Here is a 23,029-nt window from a genome sequence, read left to right as displayed (position 1 = left end):
TCCCTGAAGGAACTCCTGCAGGAATCCCCGAAGGAACTCCTGCAGGAATCCCTGAAGGAACTCCTGCAGGAATCCCTGAAGGAACTCCTGCAGGAATCCCTGAAGGAACTCCTGCAGGAATCCCTGAAGGAACTCCTGGAGGAACCCCTGAAGGATTTCCTGGAGGAATCCCCTCATACGAAAATCTAGATTTTTTTTTAAATTTGTTACATACCTACGGTGTTTGGTAAATTTAGGCTTGTTTTACCTTTTTTCCAAGACACTCCATACCAAAAAATCATATCTTAGAAACGATACATCTTGCGATTGCGATACATCGAAGGATAAAAGTTTGAGGTAAAAAACACGGTGAAATTTAAGATTTTTCAAAAATTATTTTTCATACATTTTGGACGGGGACTTGGACTTGACTAGGGTCTTGAAACGTCAAAAAACGCATTAGGCAGGACAAAGTTTGCCGGGGACAGCTAGTTTTGAACTAATTTTCGATGCACTCCTTAGGTCATCTTAAGCAGCGTATGGTAGTTTCAAAATGCATCTAAAACTGCATACTAGGTAAAGATGCAGAGCATTGACATCATGGGGAATTTGAATTAGAACTGGAACACTGCTGGAGATTCTTTAGTAGCGCCTTATAGCTTATTAATTAATTAATATTGATAACACCTCATAATACAAGGAATACAAACTTTGATAATAAATTCTTTTGTTTTGGCAGGGAACCATTTTCTTTTTGAAGGGTTACTAGCCGGTCGCTGAATAGCGCTGAAACCTCTAAACTAGGCCTTGGATAGGACAGCACATAGTCCTTCTGAAGCAGTTTACCAGACATACACGGATGGGGTGGCATCCAAGAAAACAATGTTGCAAACTGTCCCGGAAGGTTACAGTAGAAAGTGGGAAAATTGGGACGGGTGCCGGGTAGGACCAATCCAGAGAAAACAGGTGTGTTGAAGGAGACGTGGCCGCTGGTGGTAGCGATTGTCACAGCACACCTCCTCCGGTTTCTGCTTGTGCTCTATTCGGCTGTGCCGGATGAGGTCCGTGTAGGTGTCGAAGGTGGTTCCACAGGAGCCCCTCCGAGAGTGACGTGATCGCGCATCATTTTATTCTCGGCGGCCCGATCGCTGCGACGCTTTTCCTGCTCTTCGAGCCTTTTCAGTTGCATTTCCGTCTTTTGGACCGGGGTTTTGTCCTTTTTTAGGCGGTTCTCCATGTTGTAGAGACGGGTCGTGACCTGAATCTTGTGTTTAAGCTTTTTGTGTCGCTTCAAAGCCGGAACATTGGAAGTATGTACTGCGATTCTTTGCAGTAGTCGCATTTGAAGCTGGTCGGATCCATGACGTTCTTCACGTGCTCCAGTAATCGCACTCTGGTGTGGTATCGGATGCTACAACAGGTCACGTAACATTCTCTGGTTTGGTAACACATCACCCTTGAACGAGAAATCCGAAGCCTCGCACTCGCACCACATGAAGCTGTCCGGATCGTCGCCTTCCTCGCCCTTATCGTCCGCATCATCTTCTTCCTCATAATTATCCTCACTCTCGTGTTCCGATTCTTCTTTCATCATTTGCTCAACCGCAGCAGCCTCGCCTCTGACCAGCTCTTCCTTCAAGGCATCACTCTCCAGTTCTTCCTTTATCTCTATTTCTTCATCGTGCACCATTTCCACCAGGAACACCTCCGATCTTGTTTCCTATTTGATGATCCTCCCCTCCAATACAAACGGAACCTCTTTTCGCTCGTACAACTGTTCCGCTCCCACATAGAACTGATGGAATCCATCTGTGCTCTCCCAGCAACCGCCACAAATCGATGCACTTTCCACCAAGTCCGTCGCCTGAAAAACCAAACAAACGGTGGTCAGTCGCCAAATTCTCAAGAAAATTCCCATGAACCATACCGTGAACCACAGATACTTCCGGACGATCAAGAACACTTCCCGGTCGCCGGTGCTGCGTGCGTCCTCCCCGGTGCGATCAAAGCACGTCAGGCAGCGCCTCTGCTACACCATCCGCTGGAGCAGCTGCAGTTGGGGATCCATTCCGAATTTGGCCAGAGTTTTCACGATTTTTGCACTAAATCTAGCACTAAACAACACTTTTTTCGTTTTTGTTATGCTCACGGCCCTCGTTTTCTTTGCATCAAACCAGAGAAAGACACCTATTTCCTTTCGACCAATCATGATCCTGCAGTTTGACGTTTCCAGTCGTAAACAAAATATTACTGAATAGGGCTCCCAGGTGTTCCTCATTTTTTGAAAGGTGAAAAAAAATATCACCATTTTAGGGTTACCAAAAACTACTTCGCATGCTGATTTTTATTGCAAAATGTGGTGAGTTTCCCAGTTTTCGAAAATTTGTAAGAAAATCAGGAGTACATATAAAAAAAATCTGAAAACGGCAATCATCATCAAAAACAATTGTCTTTCGAAGAAAAATATAAAAAAGGGGGGTTAGGTCAGACGGGAATCGTCTATTGATCGAATATGCATGAGCTGCTAAAAAAATTGCACTTTGAGAATAAGTGGAATGTCCCAGCCCCTTATTCAGTTGGATCTCAGTGCAATTGGTACCAGTTCAGATCAATCACGGAGGAGCAACCATTGAAATGTATAGTCAGAATTGATCGTTTTGATCGATACAACGTTCGGTTTTTCTACTGTATTTTTTATCCGTGCAACTAATGCCATTTTTACGAACACAAAGGCATAAGTTGATTTTTAACAATAGGTTGATAAACCCGTTTCTAATGTTAGCTTCGTATCGAGCAGTTTCAGCTGCAATAATTTCGACTGCAAATTCGACCTTGCACACCCGATCCCTATCTGATTCTTGCAGTTTTTGACAAGTTGTTTTAGTCGATAGCTGACGTTTTCGTTTCATTCCTTTCGTCGCAAACATTTTCTACTCCTTTGACTCGCTGCCAGTTTTGCTGGTGAAATTTCGTGTAAATTTGCCGTAAAACTTGCACCAGGACGCCAAAATGGTACGTATTCGGAAGCGGAAATGGTAAGCTTCGTGGTTCGGAAATCGAATGTCTGGAATTTGTGTGGAAAGAGGAAAAAAGTGGTATCAGAAGAATTCCTAACCTCAAAGTTCGATGTTGTTCATCTCCCGGGAATCGCCAAGCCGGAGTGGGCTCCGCGACGGCGAAGCTCGCGAAACAGTTTAGTTCGCTGATGATTAATGCTTGGAATCATTTTTTCTTTTCAGAAACCGCTAATGTTACAAGGGCACGAGCGTGCCATAACGCAGATCAAATACAACCGGGAGGGAGATCTGATTTTCTCCACGGCCAAGGATCACAAGCCCTCGGTTTGGTTCTCGCTGAACGGCGAACGGCTTGGAACGTTCAATGGCCACCAGGGAGCCGTCTGGTGTGTGGATGTGGACTGGACTACGACCAGGCTGATCACCGGCAGTGGTGACATGTCTACCAAGTAAGTATTTTTCCTGTTTATCTAGCTGTTTTGGTTTTGGGGTCTTTTTAGCAGGCAAAATCGAATTTCACAATTCTAGAGGATGACTAATAGAACATTTATTTAGGCTGTATTTCTATATTTCTGCCGAAGTTTTTATCATCGAACTTGATGAAAAGACGCCTGTGAGATAGGCAAACTGTAATTAAATTAGAGTTTAATTTCCTTATACCAATCATGTTTTCAATTGCCTCGGTTAGTTGATTAGTTGGTAAAGCACTTGGTGAGCATATGGGTTGATTTAATTCAAAAGTTGCTTCTGTTCACTTCCCAGGAGATGTGGATGATGTGTTTCCTTTAGTCGTCAAAGTTGTCAACTATTGTAAAAGTTTACCGTTCCATGCCCTAATACCGTGACATTTAGAATGCTCTTCACTTCAAAACAGTCTCGTAATAGTTATTTATGTAACGAGTTGCAAAAAGTTGATTTTTTTCAGTACGAGTCGTACATTTATCCAACGAGGCTTGCCGAGTTGGATAAATACGAAGAGTGCTGAAAAAATCGTGTTTTGCAACGAGTTGCATACAAAATTTTATGCTATGATTTTTTCATAATGCAACCCATTTGAGTTGCATAATGTTCATAATGCAACTCAAATGAGTTGCATTATGAACATTATACAATTATTTTTCATTATGCAACTCATTTCAGTTGCATAATGAACCAGTTCGGAAAAAATGGCCATTATGATACCAAAATGAGTTATATAAAATGTAAATTATGATACTGAATTGCATAAAAACATATTTTCACTTTTTCTTAAGGTTCTAGTTTTTACGATCTGCAGTGACCTACGGAAAGGATTATGAACTGACATATTTCTGATGAATAATCACTGTTAGATCACAAACATTGATCCAAATTAACTTAAAGCTATAAAAACCCAAATAAAAAACTAACTGGGACCTTTATCGCTTTTATTTAATGAATGAAAGCGAAAAAATCGCTCTTTTTTGAATATTTAAGGTAAACGTCACGGACTACCTTCGAAAAGTGCCAACTGATATTCACCATGAATATCATTGGCATTTTTCGAAGGTAGTTCGTGACATTTATCTTAGATATTCAAAAAAAGTTTTTCATATACCATATTCTCAGGCTGAGCTTCTAAAATTAGCTGGATGTGGTTGAATTTAGGTATGTCGAAATGACATTTTCAGCATCAAGACCTTCCGCAAACAGTCGGAAACTGAATGGTCCCAGATGGAGCTCGCTGAGAAAACAGTGGGTTGAATACCGTTTGCGGAACGGCCATACACGCCTTTCACACAGCACGGAAGGTTTCCCCTTTCACCGGATATGTCACATATGCAACACCCACAACACGGCACTTTCTTTCTGTGTGTCTGCCTCCAATATGAAATGCCCCGCGCAAGAAATGGGCTGACTGGCAGCACTCGTGACAACATGTGCAACGACACATCGATTCTAGCCAGCGTCATCGGTTTTTTGAATGATTCTGGACTTTATCCTCTGATTTAATTCTGTTTTTGCCCTATTGTTTAGTTCAGTGATTCCCAAAGTGGGCGAAATCGCCCCCTTGGGGGCGAAATCGCCAACTTGGGGGCGAAATCGCCAACTTGGGGGCGAAATCGCCACCTTGGGGGCGAAATCGCCACCTTGGGGGCGAAAATTAGAGAAATCACAATTGGGGGGCCAAAATAATAAAAAGGGCAGGGTGTCCATCCATCCGGGAAATACGGGAAAACCGGGAAATACCCGGGAATTCGAAACAACCGGGAATAATACGGGAAAAACACGGGAAATTGTAAAAGGCACCGGGAAAAATCTTTATGGTGTCTATCTGTACTTCATAAGTGTCAAGCAAGTCTTGAATAGAATGCTAGCAACATTAACAGAGTTGCCGGTTGAATATGTTTTTTTTTAGAAAGGCGGGCTCTCAGGAATTTTAGTAGTTTCTGTTGGATCTTCATAAATTCTTGTAAAAGAAATCAGAATATACTTCTTAGGCGAAATTTTCAGATTTCTGCATGATTTCACGATGGACTTTTTGAGTCTTGTTAGGAAAATCGGAATTCCTGGCGAACTCAGTGAACCTGCAGAAGTTACTTACGGCCAAGAGATTTTCACGTTTGAAAAAAAAACGTGTCAGTTTCTGGAGGGATTCTGGTGACATTCTTAGTGGAACTCTTCATATATTTCTGCCAGATCCTTTAAATTTGATTCCTTTGGTAGAAGTCAAGGAGAAAATTATTGAAAAACAGTGATATTGTGCCTATCCGCTTCTGTACAGAATTTTGGAGGAGCTTTAGGTAAAATTCAAATAAAATTCTGAAGAGTAAGTACAACATTGTAAATAACAGCGAATTAATAAAAAACTGCTCATGAAAGACTCTGATGGGATCCCATAAGAAATTTCCTACAGATTTCTTTAGTATAGTAGTAGAATCCACATAAGAATCTTCTATGTAATCTATGAAGAAATGTTTCAAAATGTTACTTCCTGGAAGCATCACTCGGATCCCCGGAAGAGTATACAATAAAATCCCTGATATGTTTACGGCAATATTAGACAAACGAAGCATTTAAAAAGAAGTTGTAGGTATAACTTTCATGATTTTTTTTGGCAGAACCCATGGAGTACTTCCTAAAGGAAGAAATGTTGAATGTCCTCAAGATATTATTTAATATTGAAGAAGAACACAAACGTTTTACTTCAAAATTCGAAGAAAATCGGTGTCAAAAGATTTTGGATTCAGCAAGTAAGTTGTTTAAAATGACGATGGAAGCAGAACAAAAAGTTAGATGGAGATTTTCACAATGTGTAGCAAATAATTGATACATTAGTTTCTAAAGACCAGGTTTACCAAAAATGTTTCGATATTTTTCAACCGAATTTTTTATGATATTCAACAAAAATTTCGTGATAAAATCAGACACAGTGACATCAGTTTCAATAATATTATCATATAGATTCCATTTCCTTGTTATAGAAAGGACGTTTTCAACTAATTCTAATCCTAAATTTCGTTTAAGAAGGGGAAATTAACACCAGTGATTGTAGAATTAGTAAGTTTTTTTTAATCATAATTTATGAAATCAGGAAATCTATAAGATTCGTATCAAGTTATAGACCAAATTAAAACTGTATATCAAAGAAACACCGAGGGGCGTCCTATTACAACAATAATTTGCGTTCGGGTAGTTAGTCCATACCCGGGAAAAATCCGGGAATCGGAAAACTGAATTTGAATGGACACCCTGAAAGGGGGGCGATTTTTTCAATGATTGGAAAACATCAAAAGTATTGAATTACAAGTCGAGAATGTGAACTATATCATATAATCTCCCTGACATTCAAGCTACATAAAAGTATGTTTGGGCCCATATAGCCGAGGCGGTAAACGCACGGGTATTCAGCATGACCATGCTGAGGGTGACGGGTTCGATTCCCGGTCGGTCCAGGATCTTTTCGTAAAGGAAATTTCCTTGACTTCCTTGGACATAGAGTATCTTCGTGCATGCCACACGATATACACATGCAAAATGGTCATTGGCAGAGGAAGCTCTCAGTTAATAACTGTGGAAGTGCTCATAGAACACTAAGCTGAGAAGCAGGCTTTGTCTCAGTGAGGACGTTACGCCAAGAAGAGGAGGAGGAGGAAAAGTATGTTTGGGAACTCCTACAATGAACATTCGTGAATCGTGATTAGTTTTTGTCAAAATTATGAGAAGAACTACGTTTTTTTACGAATTGATGAGAAAAATTGCGTTTCAACTCGTAGGCGCACTTATTCATGGAATTTCTAAGCAAAAACATGAATATCAGACGAATTTCAGAACACATCTGATGAAATTCGTATCACAGTGTTCACAACCAACTGTGTTTGAAAATATTTCAGAGAAGCTTCTCGGGGGAATTAGAAACTTTACTGAAGTTAATTTGAAAACATTCCAAAAATTCTGCGTAAAATTCCATTTAAATCTAGTCATGAATGCTACATATTTACTAATTTTATAATTTATTTAAACACACAGAAAGCATTCAAATTCATACGAAGCTTATTGATTTGAATCTGGATGTGGATTTGGAGAAATGTAACTACATTTGAAAATACACCGGTATTTATTATATTGTTTTTCTTTATTATCGAGATTTTCAGCCCTCGGCAACAAGCGATATTTTTCTGAGTTGTAATTTTTTCACATAACATATGTTTGTGATTGTTTTCAAATTCTCCACCAGTCTTATTTGACTACTTGTGACCAAACTTTGAATCTCAGTTGTTGAAAAAGTCCTTTGAAGAACAATGATAAAACATCTGGTTGGGAATATCGAGTGTCCATATGTGTTCACAGTTCGTTCTATTTCGATTAATTAATGTTCAAATAACCCTTCAGGACGCGCGCCATGAATCAATCGAAACTACACCGCGCTCGCGCTGTATATGACGAGCGAGGTTTTTTAGTAGTGTTGTACTTCTTACAACAGCGCGCGTCCTGAAGGTTTAACAACGCACAGTGGCCGGAAGCCGGACAAAACCTCAAAAATCGACTTCAATATTTTATTTATCTAATATTTTTCTTCCAATATAGATACTTCAACTAAGAAAACCCCAAATTTTCAAGTAATTTGGTCATAAATTGAGTCTTGTAGATTTTTTCAAAGTTGAGGTTTTGTGTGGTACCAGGGATTATTGTCTTTATTTTATGAGCTTTCTTCATGACCTCGTTGTAAAACTTAGGAAGATTTGGATAATGTGACAATATTATTGGTGTTTTTAGGTATGAATGACCATGCCATTTCAGGGTTTGTTTGGAATTTAATCACAAAATTATTATGTTTTTACAACATGCGAAAATATTGTCTTTTATGAAATTTTGGAGAAAAACTTCGTATTAAAGAGATCCAGTACTTGTTTAGGAAATATCAGAAAACAACGCCGTATCCCGGATCTGACGTACAACTTTGTCTAGTTTTTGGATATATGGGTCACTGTTTGCGCATTTTTACGCTAAGCGTGAAAATTTTTTTTTTTCTATTATGTCACAATGGAGCCGCATGGTTGTGGAAGAAGTTGAGGGGAACTTCTTAATTTTAACTTTGGATGTGATATTGATTTATCACTCGTCCGGTTGGTGGTTGAAATCAGAATGATGTATTTTTCAATTTTTAGTTACATGTAGCCTACTGGAGGTAGCTGGATGTCATTTGCTTGTATTTGTGTAAACGATCGATATTCGAAAGACAGAAAGAGAAGATCCAGAGAGAGTTACGATATGGAGAAGGCGGGTTCAAGGCTAAAGGCGCTTGGTGATAACTTTATGCCTTTGGCATGGGAAAATGAAATATGAGTATGACACATTTTTGTTGCGTCAGAATTACCGAAACGGTTGGTGGTCATCGTTCTGCATATGCGAACATTGCATTTGTCGCCTAAGCAGATCGATGCTATGGGAACGGATAGACTTTCGTGGTAGGTACCACTGGTGTGGTCCTTCTAGAAAATATGGTTGCTATGCGGGACATGTGGAGCGCAGATGCTACACCATCCCCCTAACGGAAGATCTTCGCAGGATAGAAAATGTTTGCAATATGACTCCAAGTACCTCTCACAAAATATCTCTTTGTTACAAATGACAGATTGGTTTTATGGTCTAACTATTGCTGTTTTTTTTCGAGTAGATGCAACATTTATAAATTTTGAAATCAAGAATTATCGTTTTTGAAAAACTGTATATGCTCCTACCCCCTTTAGGAAGTTTTTAACTTTTAAATTTAATTAATCGAGATTTGTGGACTTCAGTGTATTTGTTTTGGCTATTTCTTATTGTAGCGTTAGATTCTGTTGTGTTAATCACTGTATACGGACCTGAATTTACTTGATCCAATTTTGTTCTATTTTCATGAGCCAAATAAACTATATCACCAATAATAATATCCGTATTTCTGACGTTTTCATTTAATTTGATGGTTCGTTTTGTTTTTGTTTTTTGTATAGCATCTAAAACTTGAGTGTGAGCAATTTGTAACCTGTATTTCATTTCTTTTTCAAAGGATTCGTAGTTGTATAACGGGGTAGTTTTGCTTTGTATTATTTCAAAGGTGTTTAGCTTCTTACCAAAGACTAACTCAAAAGGCGTGTAGTTGTGGTCAAGGTTGGGCGTTGTGTTGTACGAAAAACAGTAATATGCAAGCCAGTTGTCCCAATCATTAGCACGATCGTTACAGAAATTTCGTAGGTATTCATTTAAACACCTATGATTTCTCTCTAACGCGCCTATTGTTTGCGGATGATAGGCTGTTGAACATGTATGTGTTATTTGTAAGGTTTTACAAACTTCGTCAAAGACAGCTTTAAATTCTGTTCCTTGATCAGTTTTAATTTTTGTCATCGGGCCAAATATTAATATGCATTGCTCAACTACGGCCTTTGCCATAGTGGCTGCAGTTTTGTCTGGAACGGGTACTAGAATGATAAATTTTGTAAAGTCGCATTGCATCGATACTGCATATCGGTTCCCGTTAATCGACAGTGAAAACGGACCGACAGTATCGATCGATACTACTTCGAAAGGTTTAATGGGTGTCGAAGTGACTATGGCGGGAGTTTGCACTTGTGCGAAGTGCTTATTTCTTTTACAGAGTTCGCATTTTTTCACGTAATCTGTAATAATTTGTTTCATATTGTACCAATAAAAGATTGGTCTTAATTTACGGTATAACCGATTTATTCCTATATGTCCTCCAAGTGGAGTATTATGATACTGATGCAGAATTTGATCTACTTCGGTATCTGATTTAATAAATTTGGGTTTTTCATAAATCAATATGGTACAATTCCTAAGAATTTTGTTACCTAGTTCCTTAAATAAATTTATGTCTACGTATTTAAAAATCATATCGCTGTTTGCGATTGCAAAATGTTTGGCCTTCTTTGAGCTAAATTTAATAGCATTTCTTGTATTTCTTTTAATATTTGAATTTTTAATGGTAGAAGGGATCCCTTTATCTATAATTTCGAATGCTCTCTTCAACATTGGCATTAAATTTAAATCGAGATCTAGCGCTAGAGCTAGACTCTTAGAATAATTTTTATTGAATAAAAGTAAATTAAATTTATTATTTGTTTGGTTAAATGAGAAACTTAGCTTAGGTATGTCAAAAGTTTCTAAACCGTTGATGGCATCATACACTCGGAATTGATCAGGTTCCGGTGGAGCCGGTTGAACGATTTGTGGGGATAATTTATTTTTGGTCATTGACCTATTAAATATGTACATATTTTTCAGTTCATGTATATCGAGAATCACTCTAGAAAGTGCATCTGATACAACGTTGCTTTTCCCTTTTATATATTGCACTGTGAAGTCAAACTCTTCCAAATCTAACCGCATTTGTGTTAGTTTGGATGATGGATCCTTCATAGTAAAAAGATAAACGAGAGGCCTGTGGTCAGTTTTAATAACAAATTTTCTTCCATACACATACGGTCGGAAATATTTAATTGCCCAGTGAATTGCGGCTAGTTCACGCTCTATAGTCGATTTATTCGCTTCACCTTTTGTAAACGTCCGACTAGCGAACGCCACTGGTAACTCGATATCATCGTACTCTTGAGCTAGAACAGCTCCGCAAGCCACTTTTGAAGCATCAGTAGTGATAATAAATGTTTTCGTAAAATTTGGAAATTTAAGTATTTTGGGCGACAAAAGTTGGTGTTTCAATGTAAGAAATGCTGTTTGACAGTTTTCGTTCCAGTGGAATTTTACATCTTTTCTTGTGAGTTGATTTAAAGGGTGAGATATTTCAGCAAAATTAGGTATGAAACGTCTGTAGTAGTTGCAAAATGCAACAAACCTACGCGTTTCGTCAGCATTTTTCGGGATTGGGTAATTTTGTATAATAGAATACTTGGATTTGTCGGGTTGTACTCCTTCTTGTGACACGTTGTGGCCAAGAAATGTTACTTCTGATCGAAAGAAACAACACTTCTTTGGGTTTAATTTTAAATTACAATTTCTCATACGCTCAAATACGTTAGATAGGTTTTTTAGGTGGTGCGTTAGTGAACATCCTATGACAATTACGTCATCTACATAAAGAAATGCGCATTCCGGTGGTATACCACTAAGCGCCAGCGTCATCATGCGCTGAAAGCTGTTTGGACTAATATTTAATCCAAATGGAAGCCTATTGAACTCAAAATGACCATTTCCTGCTGTAAATGCGGTAAATTTTCTACAGTGTTCTTGTAACGGGATTTGATGAAATCCAGACATTAGATCGAGAGTCGAAAAATATTTCGCTCTGCCCAATTGGTCTAGTATTTCATCAATCCTAGGTAATGGGAATTTATCGGGTACGATTTTCTTATTTAATTGTCGAAAATCGACAACTAATCTCCATTTTTTAGTATCTGAATCAGTCTTTTTTGGAACAAGTAGAATGGGCGAGTTGTATGGCGAGTTTGAATTTTGAATAATTTTTTGGTCTAACATTTTTCTAACTTGTAGATCAATTTCTGATTTTTGAGCTTCAGGAATTCTGTAATTTTTAATATAGACAGGAGAATTATCATTCAACGAAATTTCTTGTTCATAAAAATTATTAGTGGAAAGGTTGTCATTTTCTAATGCAAAAACGTCATTATATTGCATACATAAACGTTCAAGAGAAGGTTTAATTTTTGGGTCAATATTATTCAATTCTAATTCACGTAACAAACGTTCATTTCTTACATTGTTCGAGGATTGGTTAGAAATTTTACCATGGTAGCAAAAATTTCTTAAAGGGGTCATAGTAGGTATGAAGTCTTCAGGAAGGATTATATTTTCATTCGTGGTATTTATGAACTTCACGAATTTATTTTCATTATTTATAATGCAATTTGCATACATTAAACCTGGTATTATTTCATTTGATATAGTGACCATATCTTCTGTAAGATTTAGTAAATCTAATTTTTTAATCATCTCACACCGTGGTGGTATGATTTGTTTTGTACGTGATTTTTCAATTATTGGTATGGTAATGCAAGTGTTAAAAGCATTGATTGACAGAATCCATGTGTTATAATCGATACAACACCTATACGAGGTAAAGAAGTCTCTTCCCAATATTCCGTCGGTAGAAATTGGAAAGTTATCATTAACTATATACAGTTTATGTTGAAACGAAAATTCATCTATCAGAAGATTAGTAGTAAGTGCTCCATAAGTATGTATGGTACCATTGCCTATTCCGGAAATCATGCATGTGTCATTAGGGTTATAGTTTTGTTGAAATCTCAATTTTGATGCTTTTATCACTGATATGTCAGAACCACAATCTATTATAAAACTACATTGTTGTTCGGCACATTCAATGTTTAAAAGCACAAAATTGGTTGCAGATAGGTTTATGGCATAAACTGCCCTTGTGGTAGGCCTAAAAAATTTAACTGGGGTTGGCCTGAATGATGAATTAACGGAGTAGGTTGCATATTGCTTTGAACTGGGGGAGGATTCTGTTGTTGGTTAAATTGTTGAGGAATGTTTTGAGCTACATACATTCCATAATGAGGATTAGAGTGTCCTCTTTGAGCAAATTGTCCACGTTGATGATACGATCCCCTACCTTGATGGTAACCTCTGTTGGTGAAATTACCTCTTCCGTGGAAATTTCCGCGAAAGTTTCCGTTCCTTTGGAAATTATTGTAACTTCCTCGATTGGGTACAAAATATCCACGACCATGTCCACGGTTGTTAGAAAAATTTCCCCTACGATTAGGTTGTTGCATACTTCGTGCTGCAAACATTTGCGCACTTGGTGGTTTGTTTTCGCATGCATCATTTTCCAAAACTTTTTGAATAGCATCGGAAATGCTATCATATGTCCCAGCCTTAAGAATCATCCGTGTTTCACTGTTCTTTGTGCCATTAATTAATGACTCGACTCCTCTTTTCGTAGCCATTTTACTAGCGGTGTCTTGCGGAATTGCATCACGCAAGTATGCCGCTTGGAGTTCATTACATAATTTATCCACCTGATCGCAAAAATTGTTCAGGTCCCCGCCCTGTTTCAGGGTTTTTAATTTGGCGATAACACTGTCAGGTGAAACTTTAGATGCGCACCTTACTCGTATTGCGTCAAGCAATTGTTTCAACGACTGATTCGCTGCCAATGCTTGTCGTGCTTTACCAGTGAGGCGCGTTCTAACTAGTTGTAAAACTGTGTTTGACGCCGCGGTTTTTTGATCCGCTGTGCCTTTCTCGAAGGCTTGATTCACGGTGGTTTCAAATAGTGTTACTGCGTCGATAAATCCGTCTAAATTTGCTGTATTCCCGTCATAAATCGGGATCAAAGATGTTCCTAACTTGACATTCACAACTAACGCCATTTTGAATAGTCTATTTTTGAAAATAATTGCGGTTACCGTTGCCTTTAAGGATATGAGAGGATTTTCGGCTTTATTATCTATTAATTCTATAATCTTTTTAAAAATATATTGTGCTTCTTCGGTAAGAACTCTAATGTTAGAGTTATCGTGAAGAAAACAATATTGAGTTATTTCTGAGACTAGAAATTTAGATCTATTTTTGGTCCGTAATAATAAACGACTTGAAGATCTTGTTCCTACTTTTGATTTAAGGTCATCGTAAATATTTTTGAGTTCTTGGTAATTACCTCTCATCACATCCGGTCCGCTATTAACGACTGCAATACAACTCACTCTGCTCCACTGTTGCGATTAATCTGCAACACATCGCGCCGTTGGCCGCTCCCTGTTGCCGGTTGGCCTGATGATGGGTCGCTCCAGGTTGCCGGTTAACCCTGGGGTTTTGTTCACTGTTTATTCACTTTAGTCAGAATTTTGATGTTTACACGTTTTCATGTTTACCAACGATTTTCGCCGCTTTTATTGCGTTTTGACGGCTAAGCCGTTTAAGTTCTTTGTAGCACAATACGGTCACTTGAATTGCAACAAGCACAAGTATAAGCCAGAGTTTCAACTCGTGACTTTCATGCAGATCTTGGTGCTGCTCCAAGATGTTATTGATTTCGACATCTGTTCCACTTGTTGTTATTTTGGGCTTCGAACCATTTTTTCCCATTGTCACTGTTCACTTTTACTAACTATCAGGGAAAAATCACTGTTCCACTTGTTGTTATTTTGGGCTTTGAACCATTTATTCCATTGTCACTGTTCACTTTTACTAACGATTAGCGAAGAATTACTGTTGGAAAAGCAGTTCAAGCCTCTGCTTTCAAGTATCAATCACTAGTCACTGTTCACTAGCTACACAAGTTCGAGGACTTGTACACGGTTCGCCATGAGGGGAACTTCTTAATTTTAACTTTGGATGTGATATTGATTTATCACTCGTCCGGTTGGTGGTTGAAATCAGAATGATGTATTTTTCAATTTTTAGTTACATGTAGCCTACTGGAGGTAGCTGGATGTCATTTGCTTGTATTTGTGTAAACGATCGATAACGATCGATATTCGAAAGACAGAAAGAGAAGATCCAGAGAGAGTTACGATATGGAGAAGGCGGGTTCAAGGCTAAAGGCGCTTGGTGATAACTTTATGCCTTTGGCATGGGAAAATGAAATATGAGTATGACACATTTTTGTTGCGTCAGAATTACCGAAACGGTTGGTGGTCATCGTTCTGCATATGCGAACATTGCATTTGTCGCCTAAGCAGATCGATGCTATGGGAACGGATAGACTTTCGTGGTAGGTACCACTGGTGTGGTCCTTCTAGAAAATATGGTTGCTATGCGGGACATGTGGAGCGCAGATGCTACAAAGTGATATTGTTTGATGTTTATATTCAATCTTAACATAATTCAAATTGACATCAGAATACTAACAATTTAATGTAAACTTCATTCTAGTAAGAGACCTCCACTAATTCAAGTGGTCATAAGGGGAGGAGGGGGTGTTTGAAAACTGGATGGCCACAGCTCTAACATTTTATTTTAATTTATTTTATTTTTTTTAATTGAATTTTTTGACAGAAAAACACAAGAAGGTGCGTGCTCCAGTTAAAAAGAGTGAGCTGGAGAGAAGGGGAGTGATGACTAAGAATGATTAAGCCTTTATTCACTTAGACGCTACCTACATCCCGCATTATTAAAGACCACCAAATATAACTCTTTGATCTTTGAAAATAAAGACGAAAAACAATCGTGTAAAAAATGTAACAATAACTACAAACCATTGCTCATTGGTTTTCTTAAACTGATCGTTTTTTTTATTCCTCTTAATAGTTAGAATTGCTCAAAAAACTTAGAAGCAATCTCTTCAAGAACTTCTATCGTATGTAGTTTCAATATATAGTGACACAAATTCGTCAACACCTGCGCGCCTTATTTCTACACGCACATCGTTAAAATTTATAGCAGTAGTCATCTATAAAATATGAAAGGAATACACTAAACGGCGTAAAACACTACGTTAAATATTTTTCTACGTAAACGTCGCGATCACCAAGGCAATCTTTATTTTTTTTTCTCGTTTTTTTAAATTTCAAAAACTTGCAGGTTTATTGTATGTTTTTTGTGCATTTTCTTAGAAAACAACACAGAGTGATATAGATTTTGAAAATATTTGCTGGAGCTCTACTGTTTATCAATAATATTACCGATCTCTTATGAATCATAAGCAGTGCTGAAAAATTCATCTCGTCACATCTAAATTCAATCACCTACAGCTCATTTTAGAAGCGGAACCTGAGGATATGGTGTATGGAAAACTTGTGCGGCTAGCCCGGTTCTGCAAGAAAGTCACGGAAAAATTGCAACTTTTTGAATATTCAAGGTAAATGTCACGGACTACCTTCGAAAAATCCCAATGACATTCACGGTGAATATCATTTGGCATTTTTCAAATGTAGCCCGTGACATTTACCTTAAATATTCGAAAAATAGCGGGTTTTCCGTGACTTTTTTACAGAACTGGTCTAGCTGCGCAAGTTTTTTATATACCATATTCTCAGGTTCAGCTTCTAAAATGAGCTGTAGGTAATTGAATTTAGATATGACGAAATGAAATTTTCAGCACTGCTTATGATCGTTTATCAACAACTCCCTTCAATATTGCGAATACGTATTTCTAATTCTTTATATAGGTATAAGGTTATTTTGGTTGCTTCGTCAAGTGATAACAGAGATCAATGTACATTACAACATAAACTCGGACGAGCATATATGAAGTCGTTGAAACGAGATTTATAAAAAAGCAGTTCAAATTTTATGCAGTTCACTATATGAGACTATCTGAACCCATTTTAAATCGTTAATTTACCTCCGTGTACCCACCGTAAAATTTCACGTGGTCTATAGAGGGTCCCTGAGAATAGACCACGTCTTTTCAGCCAACATTGTATGTGCCTGAATTGATCCATTGACAGAAAACCCTGGGCTTGGATTATATCTTCCAGGAAACTTTGATTTCAGGCATGTGGTCGATGTGCTTTGCAGTAATGATTAGAATAGCTGAATGTATAATCAATGGCAAACAATTCTGTAAAAATCAGATCTTCAAGTCACCTGATATAGTTATGCTTATCATGATCCTGCATAGTATATCGAACATTTGTCGAAGTCATGTATGTGCCGGGAAAATATAATTTCAAGTTGGTGAGAATATTACAAACTGAGGGAGGGTAATTGGCTCAGTCAGACCCCTGAATGGGCAATGTGGGTTAGTGTATGGGAATGCCATTGAAGGTTTGTAATATTCTCCGAGGCTTTCGAAATCCAACAGGGCGCGTCCCCGGGTTGCGGATAGGGGGAAAAGGGAGATTTTTCGCATTTGTACTGTAATCAGCCAATGTGATATTATCTCCTATGGTGTTGTAGTGCGAATGAATGATCTCATTCTATGGAAATTCGAACCTTGTAATGTATTGTTTATTAATCTCAATTTTCTAACTCTGACAAGGTTTGAAGACAAACATGAGTTGAGATAATTGCCTAACAGGAAAGTCACATCAGCAATGCTTTTATATATGCAAATGCTATCCATGGGGTCATGTCTAGCATTTAATATGTATGGCAATGACTGGTTCTTACCTAGCAGGGGTACTACAAGACCACGCGGACAATTCGATTAAAGGCTTAATTGGGGATAATATATTTTCCAGAACTGAAGGGACATTTTTTTCCGGGGTGACTGGCGAGTCGGAGAGGGTAGAAGTTTCCGTTTGTTATAATTGACAAAATAAACAATCGGACGCTTTTTCTTTCTTTGACTTGCTTGGTATTTTATGGATTATTGTTTTTTGGTTTTGGAAGGTATGCGATTCACTATTGAGCCTTAAAATTTATTTTGCATCTGAATAGCATTGATATTGTCAAGTCTGTACCAACACCCTAATCCCTCACCAAAATACTCTTTTCCTATCCCATGGCGTTTATGTGGTCAGCAAAGACTATTCAGCCATTACCCCTCCTTATCATCGCCTTTGGACTGATTTGCGCTCTCATTGCCCCACCAAATGCTGCAAAATGAAAATGAAAATGAATTGATCCATTGACAGAAAACATAGGTAATCGATTTTTTCTAATGATTTATGTAGTTTTAAAGATTTTGGACCACCCTAACAGCAAAAATACACAATTATAGGTAATTTCAATGCCAATACATGATATAGGACCCCTCAAATAGAAAGGTTGATCAAAATCTACATTCAAAATAGGCATCGTGTTAGCTTATTATCGATAACTTTTTACATGCCTCCCATAATGAGCAGATTTCAAAATTTTGAATCACCCTAATGTAGTAAAATCAAAATATATGAAAAGTTCCATATCAGAAATAGGTTTAGGGCACTTAAATAACCTATGAATTTTAGCCGTTTCGGTTAACATTTCAGGTTTAGTTCGACCTCTGTATGGAGGGCCGCCACTGTGCAGTGTTGCTACCGCCGTAATCACTTTGAAAAAAAAAAATTTTTTTTTGAAACTCCATACATTTTTTTTTACTAGTCGAAAGTGGGTTTTTGTCACTTACACCCCTGTGCTTCTATCTATTTAATAATACCATTTTTAAAAAATAGTAACTGTAACGAGCGTATCACTTTGCCTTTTTCAGTATTTATTACTTAATCCTTTATTCTCTTTTCAGTAAATCACCATCACCATGGCGCACTAATCAATCTTTTTAGCAAATCATCGTACACATCATCATATTGATATCTGCGAACATGTTTAAATATCTATATCGTTATCTGGAAGCGTTTGGTACGGGAGGTCCACGCTTCCATCTTTCCCCTCGATTTCAAGGTGTAGAATGTTTTCAAATATTGACTATGTTGAAATCGTTTTATCCCTTCAAATCTTCTCTGCGGTACATGCTGCGCAGTTGGCCTGGCCGTTAGACAAGAAAAATGATAGACTTGAGAAGTCTTCATTTTCCAGGATGCATTCAAGTAATGGCTGCGTTAGTGTGAGATTAGATTAGATTAGATTAGATTACACCCCTGTGCTTCTATCCCCCTCAAGTGTGTTACTTGGCATATTGATGTCAATTTGATGATTACCTTCTAAATGAGCCCGGACAGCCCGAAAGCAAGAGGCTTGAATTGATAATATCGATGCTCGTAGCTATGAAAGGGCTGTCCTCAAGGAGCAACACTATCGCCCTTATTGTGGACTTTGGTAGTGGACGAATTCCTTATTAATCAATGTTTTGAGGTTATTGGATATGGATACGCAGATGATGTAGCTATTCTGGCACCTACGTGGAAAATAGGATGTCACGATATCCAGCCGATTACAATCTGCGTTGAATGATACTCTCAACAGCTCGAACGCTACCTCCCAAAGGTGCAATATCACTGTAATCGCTCTTTACCGTAACCCAGGTACCATCAATATCAAAAATTCTCATCTGCTTGTTTCAGATTGTGGGACGTCGAAACGGGCCGTGCCCTCGGAACCATTCCTACCAACTCGGCTGCCCGTACGGTCAACTTCAGCTACTCCGGCAACCAGGCATCTTACTCGACCGACAAAGCTATGGGTCACAACTGCGAGCTATTCATCATCGACGTGCGGAATGTGGACTCCAGCATTAGCAATCAGAGCCCGGTCCTGAAACTGACCATGAACCAGCAGCAGACGAAGATTACTTCCATGCTGTGGGGAGCGTTGGACGAAACGGTCATCACCGGTCACGAGAACGGATCGATGCGCGTTTGGGATCTGCGCACGGCCAAGGAACTCTACTCGGTCAACGATCACACCCACGTCATCAACGATATGCAGCTCTCCTCGGATGGCACCATGCTGGTATCGGCCTCGAAGGACACCACGGCCAAGCTGTTTGATTCGGAATCGCTGATGTGTTTGAAGACGTACAAAACCGAACGTCCGGTCAATTCGGCTGCCATCAGCCCAATCCTGGAGCATGTCGCGCTGGGAGGTGGTCAGGAAGCCATGGAGGTCACAACAACGTCGACCAAGGCCGGCAAGTTCGACAGTCGGTTCTTCCATTTGGTGTACGAGGAGGAATTCGCTCGCGTTAAGGGCCATTTCGGTCCTATCAATAGTTTGGCCTTCCATCCGGATGGCAAGAGTTACGCGACGGGTGGTGAGGACGGTTTTGTGCGTGTTCAAGTTTTCGATTCTTCCTACTACGACTTCGTATTTGAGTAAAGCGAGATACGAACGAAGGAATTATTTTGTTCGAAAATTGTATTTAATTTCCGTGTGATTCGTTAGGCAGTGCGAAAAGAGACTTGAAAACGACGTCAGATAACAAAGCAACAAAAGGAAGAAAAGTGTTCGTGAGGAAGGGTCCCTTGCAGGAAGAACTGGAACATTATTTTTGGGTATCAAACTAAACAGGGATACAATGTTTCGGGGCGATTATCAACTTCAACCATGGATGAATAAATTAAGACAGTTGATAACGTACAGAAAACGGCAGACTTGCACCTAACTTTGATATATTGTGAAATCCTAACATGAAATCTGGGAAATAAGGAGATTGTTCCTGACATATTGTAGCGTGTTTTTTTCAGTTTTGATTGCTTCATATTTTTTGTAAATCTTGTGATATTGAAGAACTGATCTCAGATTCAGAAATGTTTTTCAGTGAATTCCAATTGAAATGTGCAACGGATCTGTCTGCTTAGTGTTTATTCTTAATTCTTACCTAGTTCAAGTATAGTATGCCTTATGCCAGTGAAACTAGATAAATAACAGCAATTTTACGAAAAATCACGCTCTAAGGAAGATGATCTGTTAACTTCAAACGCTCCAGATAACTACCGAAGTACATCGTTCAAAGCGGATCTAATGTGACGCTATTTCGTGCTCATCGAGTTTATAAGGTATGTAAAATTGATTTTGCATTACTTTTTACTTTAGAGGATGTTAGAACATATACGATGTCCATAAACTATGTGGACTCTTACAGGGAGAGGGGGAGGGGGGGGGGGTTTCTGGTCAAAGTCTACACTCCATACAAATTTCTAAAATTTTGTATGAACAAAAGTCTACGAGGGCGGAGGGGGTGGGGTGGTCTGCGGTGGCCAAAAACGAGTCTACGTAGTTTGTGAACAGCGCCTTAAGGCAAAATAGGAGCCCACAATTTGTGTGGGTCCTCATTTCGTGCCCTGCTTTTTATACATGTTTTATCAAGTTCATGAATAATTGTGGTTATAGCATTCTTTGTTTCATTAACCTATAGCATCACGTTGGGAGCAGCTCGCTGACGTAGTGTATGGTTTGGGTCAAAAATTATTTCAATGCAAAAGAAGGATTAATGGTAGTGCTATCAACAATTTGTAATGGCTCAAAATTACCTAGAGGCTGCTAAAAAGCTACGGAAAGAATATAAACATGACAAATTATGTTGAGCTAAAATCTGAGGAATTATAAGAATACGCGGGACAACTCGATTCACCCAAAAAATTGGAATAGGGGTAGGCGGGGCATTATGGACACCCGGGGCAGAATGGACACCCTCAATATTTTGAAATATGCGAACTTTTTTGAACTTTTAATGAATGGAGAATATAGTCCATTTGTCTAAAACGTAGTTTCAGGAAAGAAACATTCGAAATTAAAATTATACTTGATTTTACATGAAAAAGTTGCGTCCTCCGTTTTTTGTGCATGGAAATTATAATTTTCACACCATCTAAAATAAGATTTAGTGATTAATTTATTGCAGGTCGATTAAAACCTGATATTTCTAGAACACATGCAAGTAGTTTTGCTGTATCTACATGCTTAACATGTTTATATTTTTTTCTTTATTATATCATAAAACAAGTTTGGAAATATCTTCTGCTGCCGGGGCAAAATGGACACTCACCTTTTCGAAAGAAGCGGCAAGGGAAAAATATAACCTAAATCACAAACCAACCAAATTCTTCGATTTCAGTATATTTTCGGTTAAATGTTCACTATAGTAGACATAGGGTGAAACAAATTGGCCAAAAAACGACAGCAGTGGAAAAAAGTTGTTCTAGGCTCAGCTGTACATGTCGACAAAAACGAAGCTTTATCCAAAACAGCCAGCATTTAAATTAACTGAACAAAAATGAACTACTTCGGCGTATTATTCATCTATAATAGTTGTTTTGTAATGAAATGACTTTATAGGTGTAAATAATGTATGAAATTCGTAAAAGTCTCATGGTGTCCATATTGCCCCATGGGGGTGTCCATTCTGCCCCGTATGCTTGAAGACGGTCATGAAAAACTAACATTTTTCATAACATTTTTTGAAGTGGATAAATCATTTTTCTTCGTGAGCATTCTTATGCAATAGATGCTAAATAGACTTTAAAAGGATAAATGTATCAAAAAACTAAGCTTTTTTGACATCTTGCCAGGTAAAGTTGGCAAAAACCTTAGGGTGTCCATATTGCCCCGCCTACCCCTACGTACCTTATAAACAGTCACTGTGTCTTAGCAAATGATTCCCACAAGTACAAACATGATGCTCGTAACATAAAGTTGAAGATAACTAAAATCCAGCTATTTTGAAAAACCCTACTTATAGTAGAGTAAAACGCCAACGAAAATGTTCTCAAGTCTTTATTTTTCTTTACATCAACAGACAAATTTGTCCCAATGATGCTTCTTCTTCTTCTTCTTCTTCTTCTTTTATTCTTATTTTTGGCTCGACGTCCCCACTGAAACTTGGCCTGCCTCGCTTCAACTAAGTGTTTTTTAGCACTTCCACAGTTATTAATTGAAGGGCTTGCTTTGCCTGACATTGCATGATTTTGTATATTGTGAGGTAAGTACAATGGTACCTATAGAAAACACAAAATCATTTTTCGTCAGCATTTGTAGAAAAGATCACAGACAATTTACGTCTGATCGTCGCAAAAGACAAATTAGTTGGAATTCAAATGATTTCATCTGAAAAGTGGTAAATTCCATATAGGTATTATTGTATATATAATAATATATATATTACGTCAGGCGTCAGGGGGTTCCCTAGCCAAGATCACAGGGTTTTTTTATAGAATGAGAAAATCTGCAACAGATACCCAAGAGGTGGTTCCTCAGGTGATGTGGGGATCAACCCACTAAAAACTCATTCTCTCTCTTCCTTACCTTCG

At 38.3% G+C, this 23,029-nt stretch overlaps 1 protein-coding gene and 1 pseudogene across 1 annotated transcript; one reads left to right on the top strand and one right to left on the bottom strand.

Moving 5' to 3' along the window:
* Nucleotides 1–884: 884 nt before the first annotated feature.
* On the bottom strand, nt 885–2,047 carry LOC109422017 (uncharacterized; annotated as a pseudogene).
* A 785-nt stretch (nt 2,048–2,832) lies between these two features.
* LOC109420845 (eukaryotic translation initiation factor 3 subunit I) lies at nt 2,833–20,367 on the top strand. The gene is made up of 3 exons (XM_029880056.2): nt 2,833–2,991; nt 3,219–3,445; nt 19,346–20,367. Exons 1-3 carry the CDS (start codon nt 2,989–2,991, stop codon nt 20,097–20,099), a joined length of 984 nt encoding a protein of 327 aa, XP_029735916.1. The 5' UTR covers nt 2,833–2,988; the 3' UTR covers nt 20,100–20,367.
* Nucleotides 20,368–23,029: the final 2,662 nt, after the last annotated feature.

This window comes from Aedes albopictus, chromosome 2, assembly GCF_035046485.1.
Source record: "Aedes albopictus strain Foshan chromosome 2, AalbF5, whole genome shotgun sequence".
Classification (NCBI taxonomy): Eukaryota; Metazoa; Arthropoda; class Insecta; order Diptera; family Culicidae; genus Aedes; species Aedes albopictus.
Note: the sequence above shows the minus strand (reverse complement) of the source record. Positions and strands in the feature narration are given on the sequence as shown.

Excerpts from the sequence above, each read along its gene's own strand:
- LOC109420845 (XM_029880056.2), top strand. Across the intron at positions 3,446-19,345 it reads AGTGGTGACATGTCTACCAA|ATTGTGGGACGTCGAAACGG; the intron begins GTAAGTATTTTT and ends TGCTTGTTTCAG.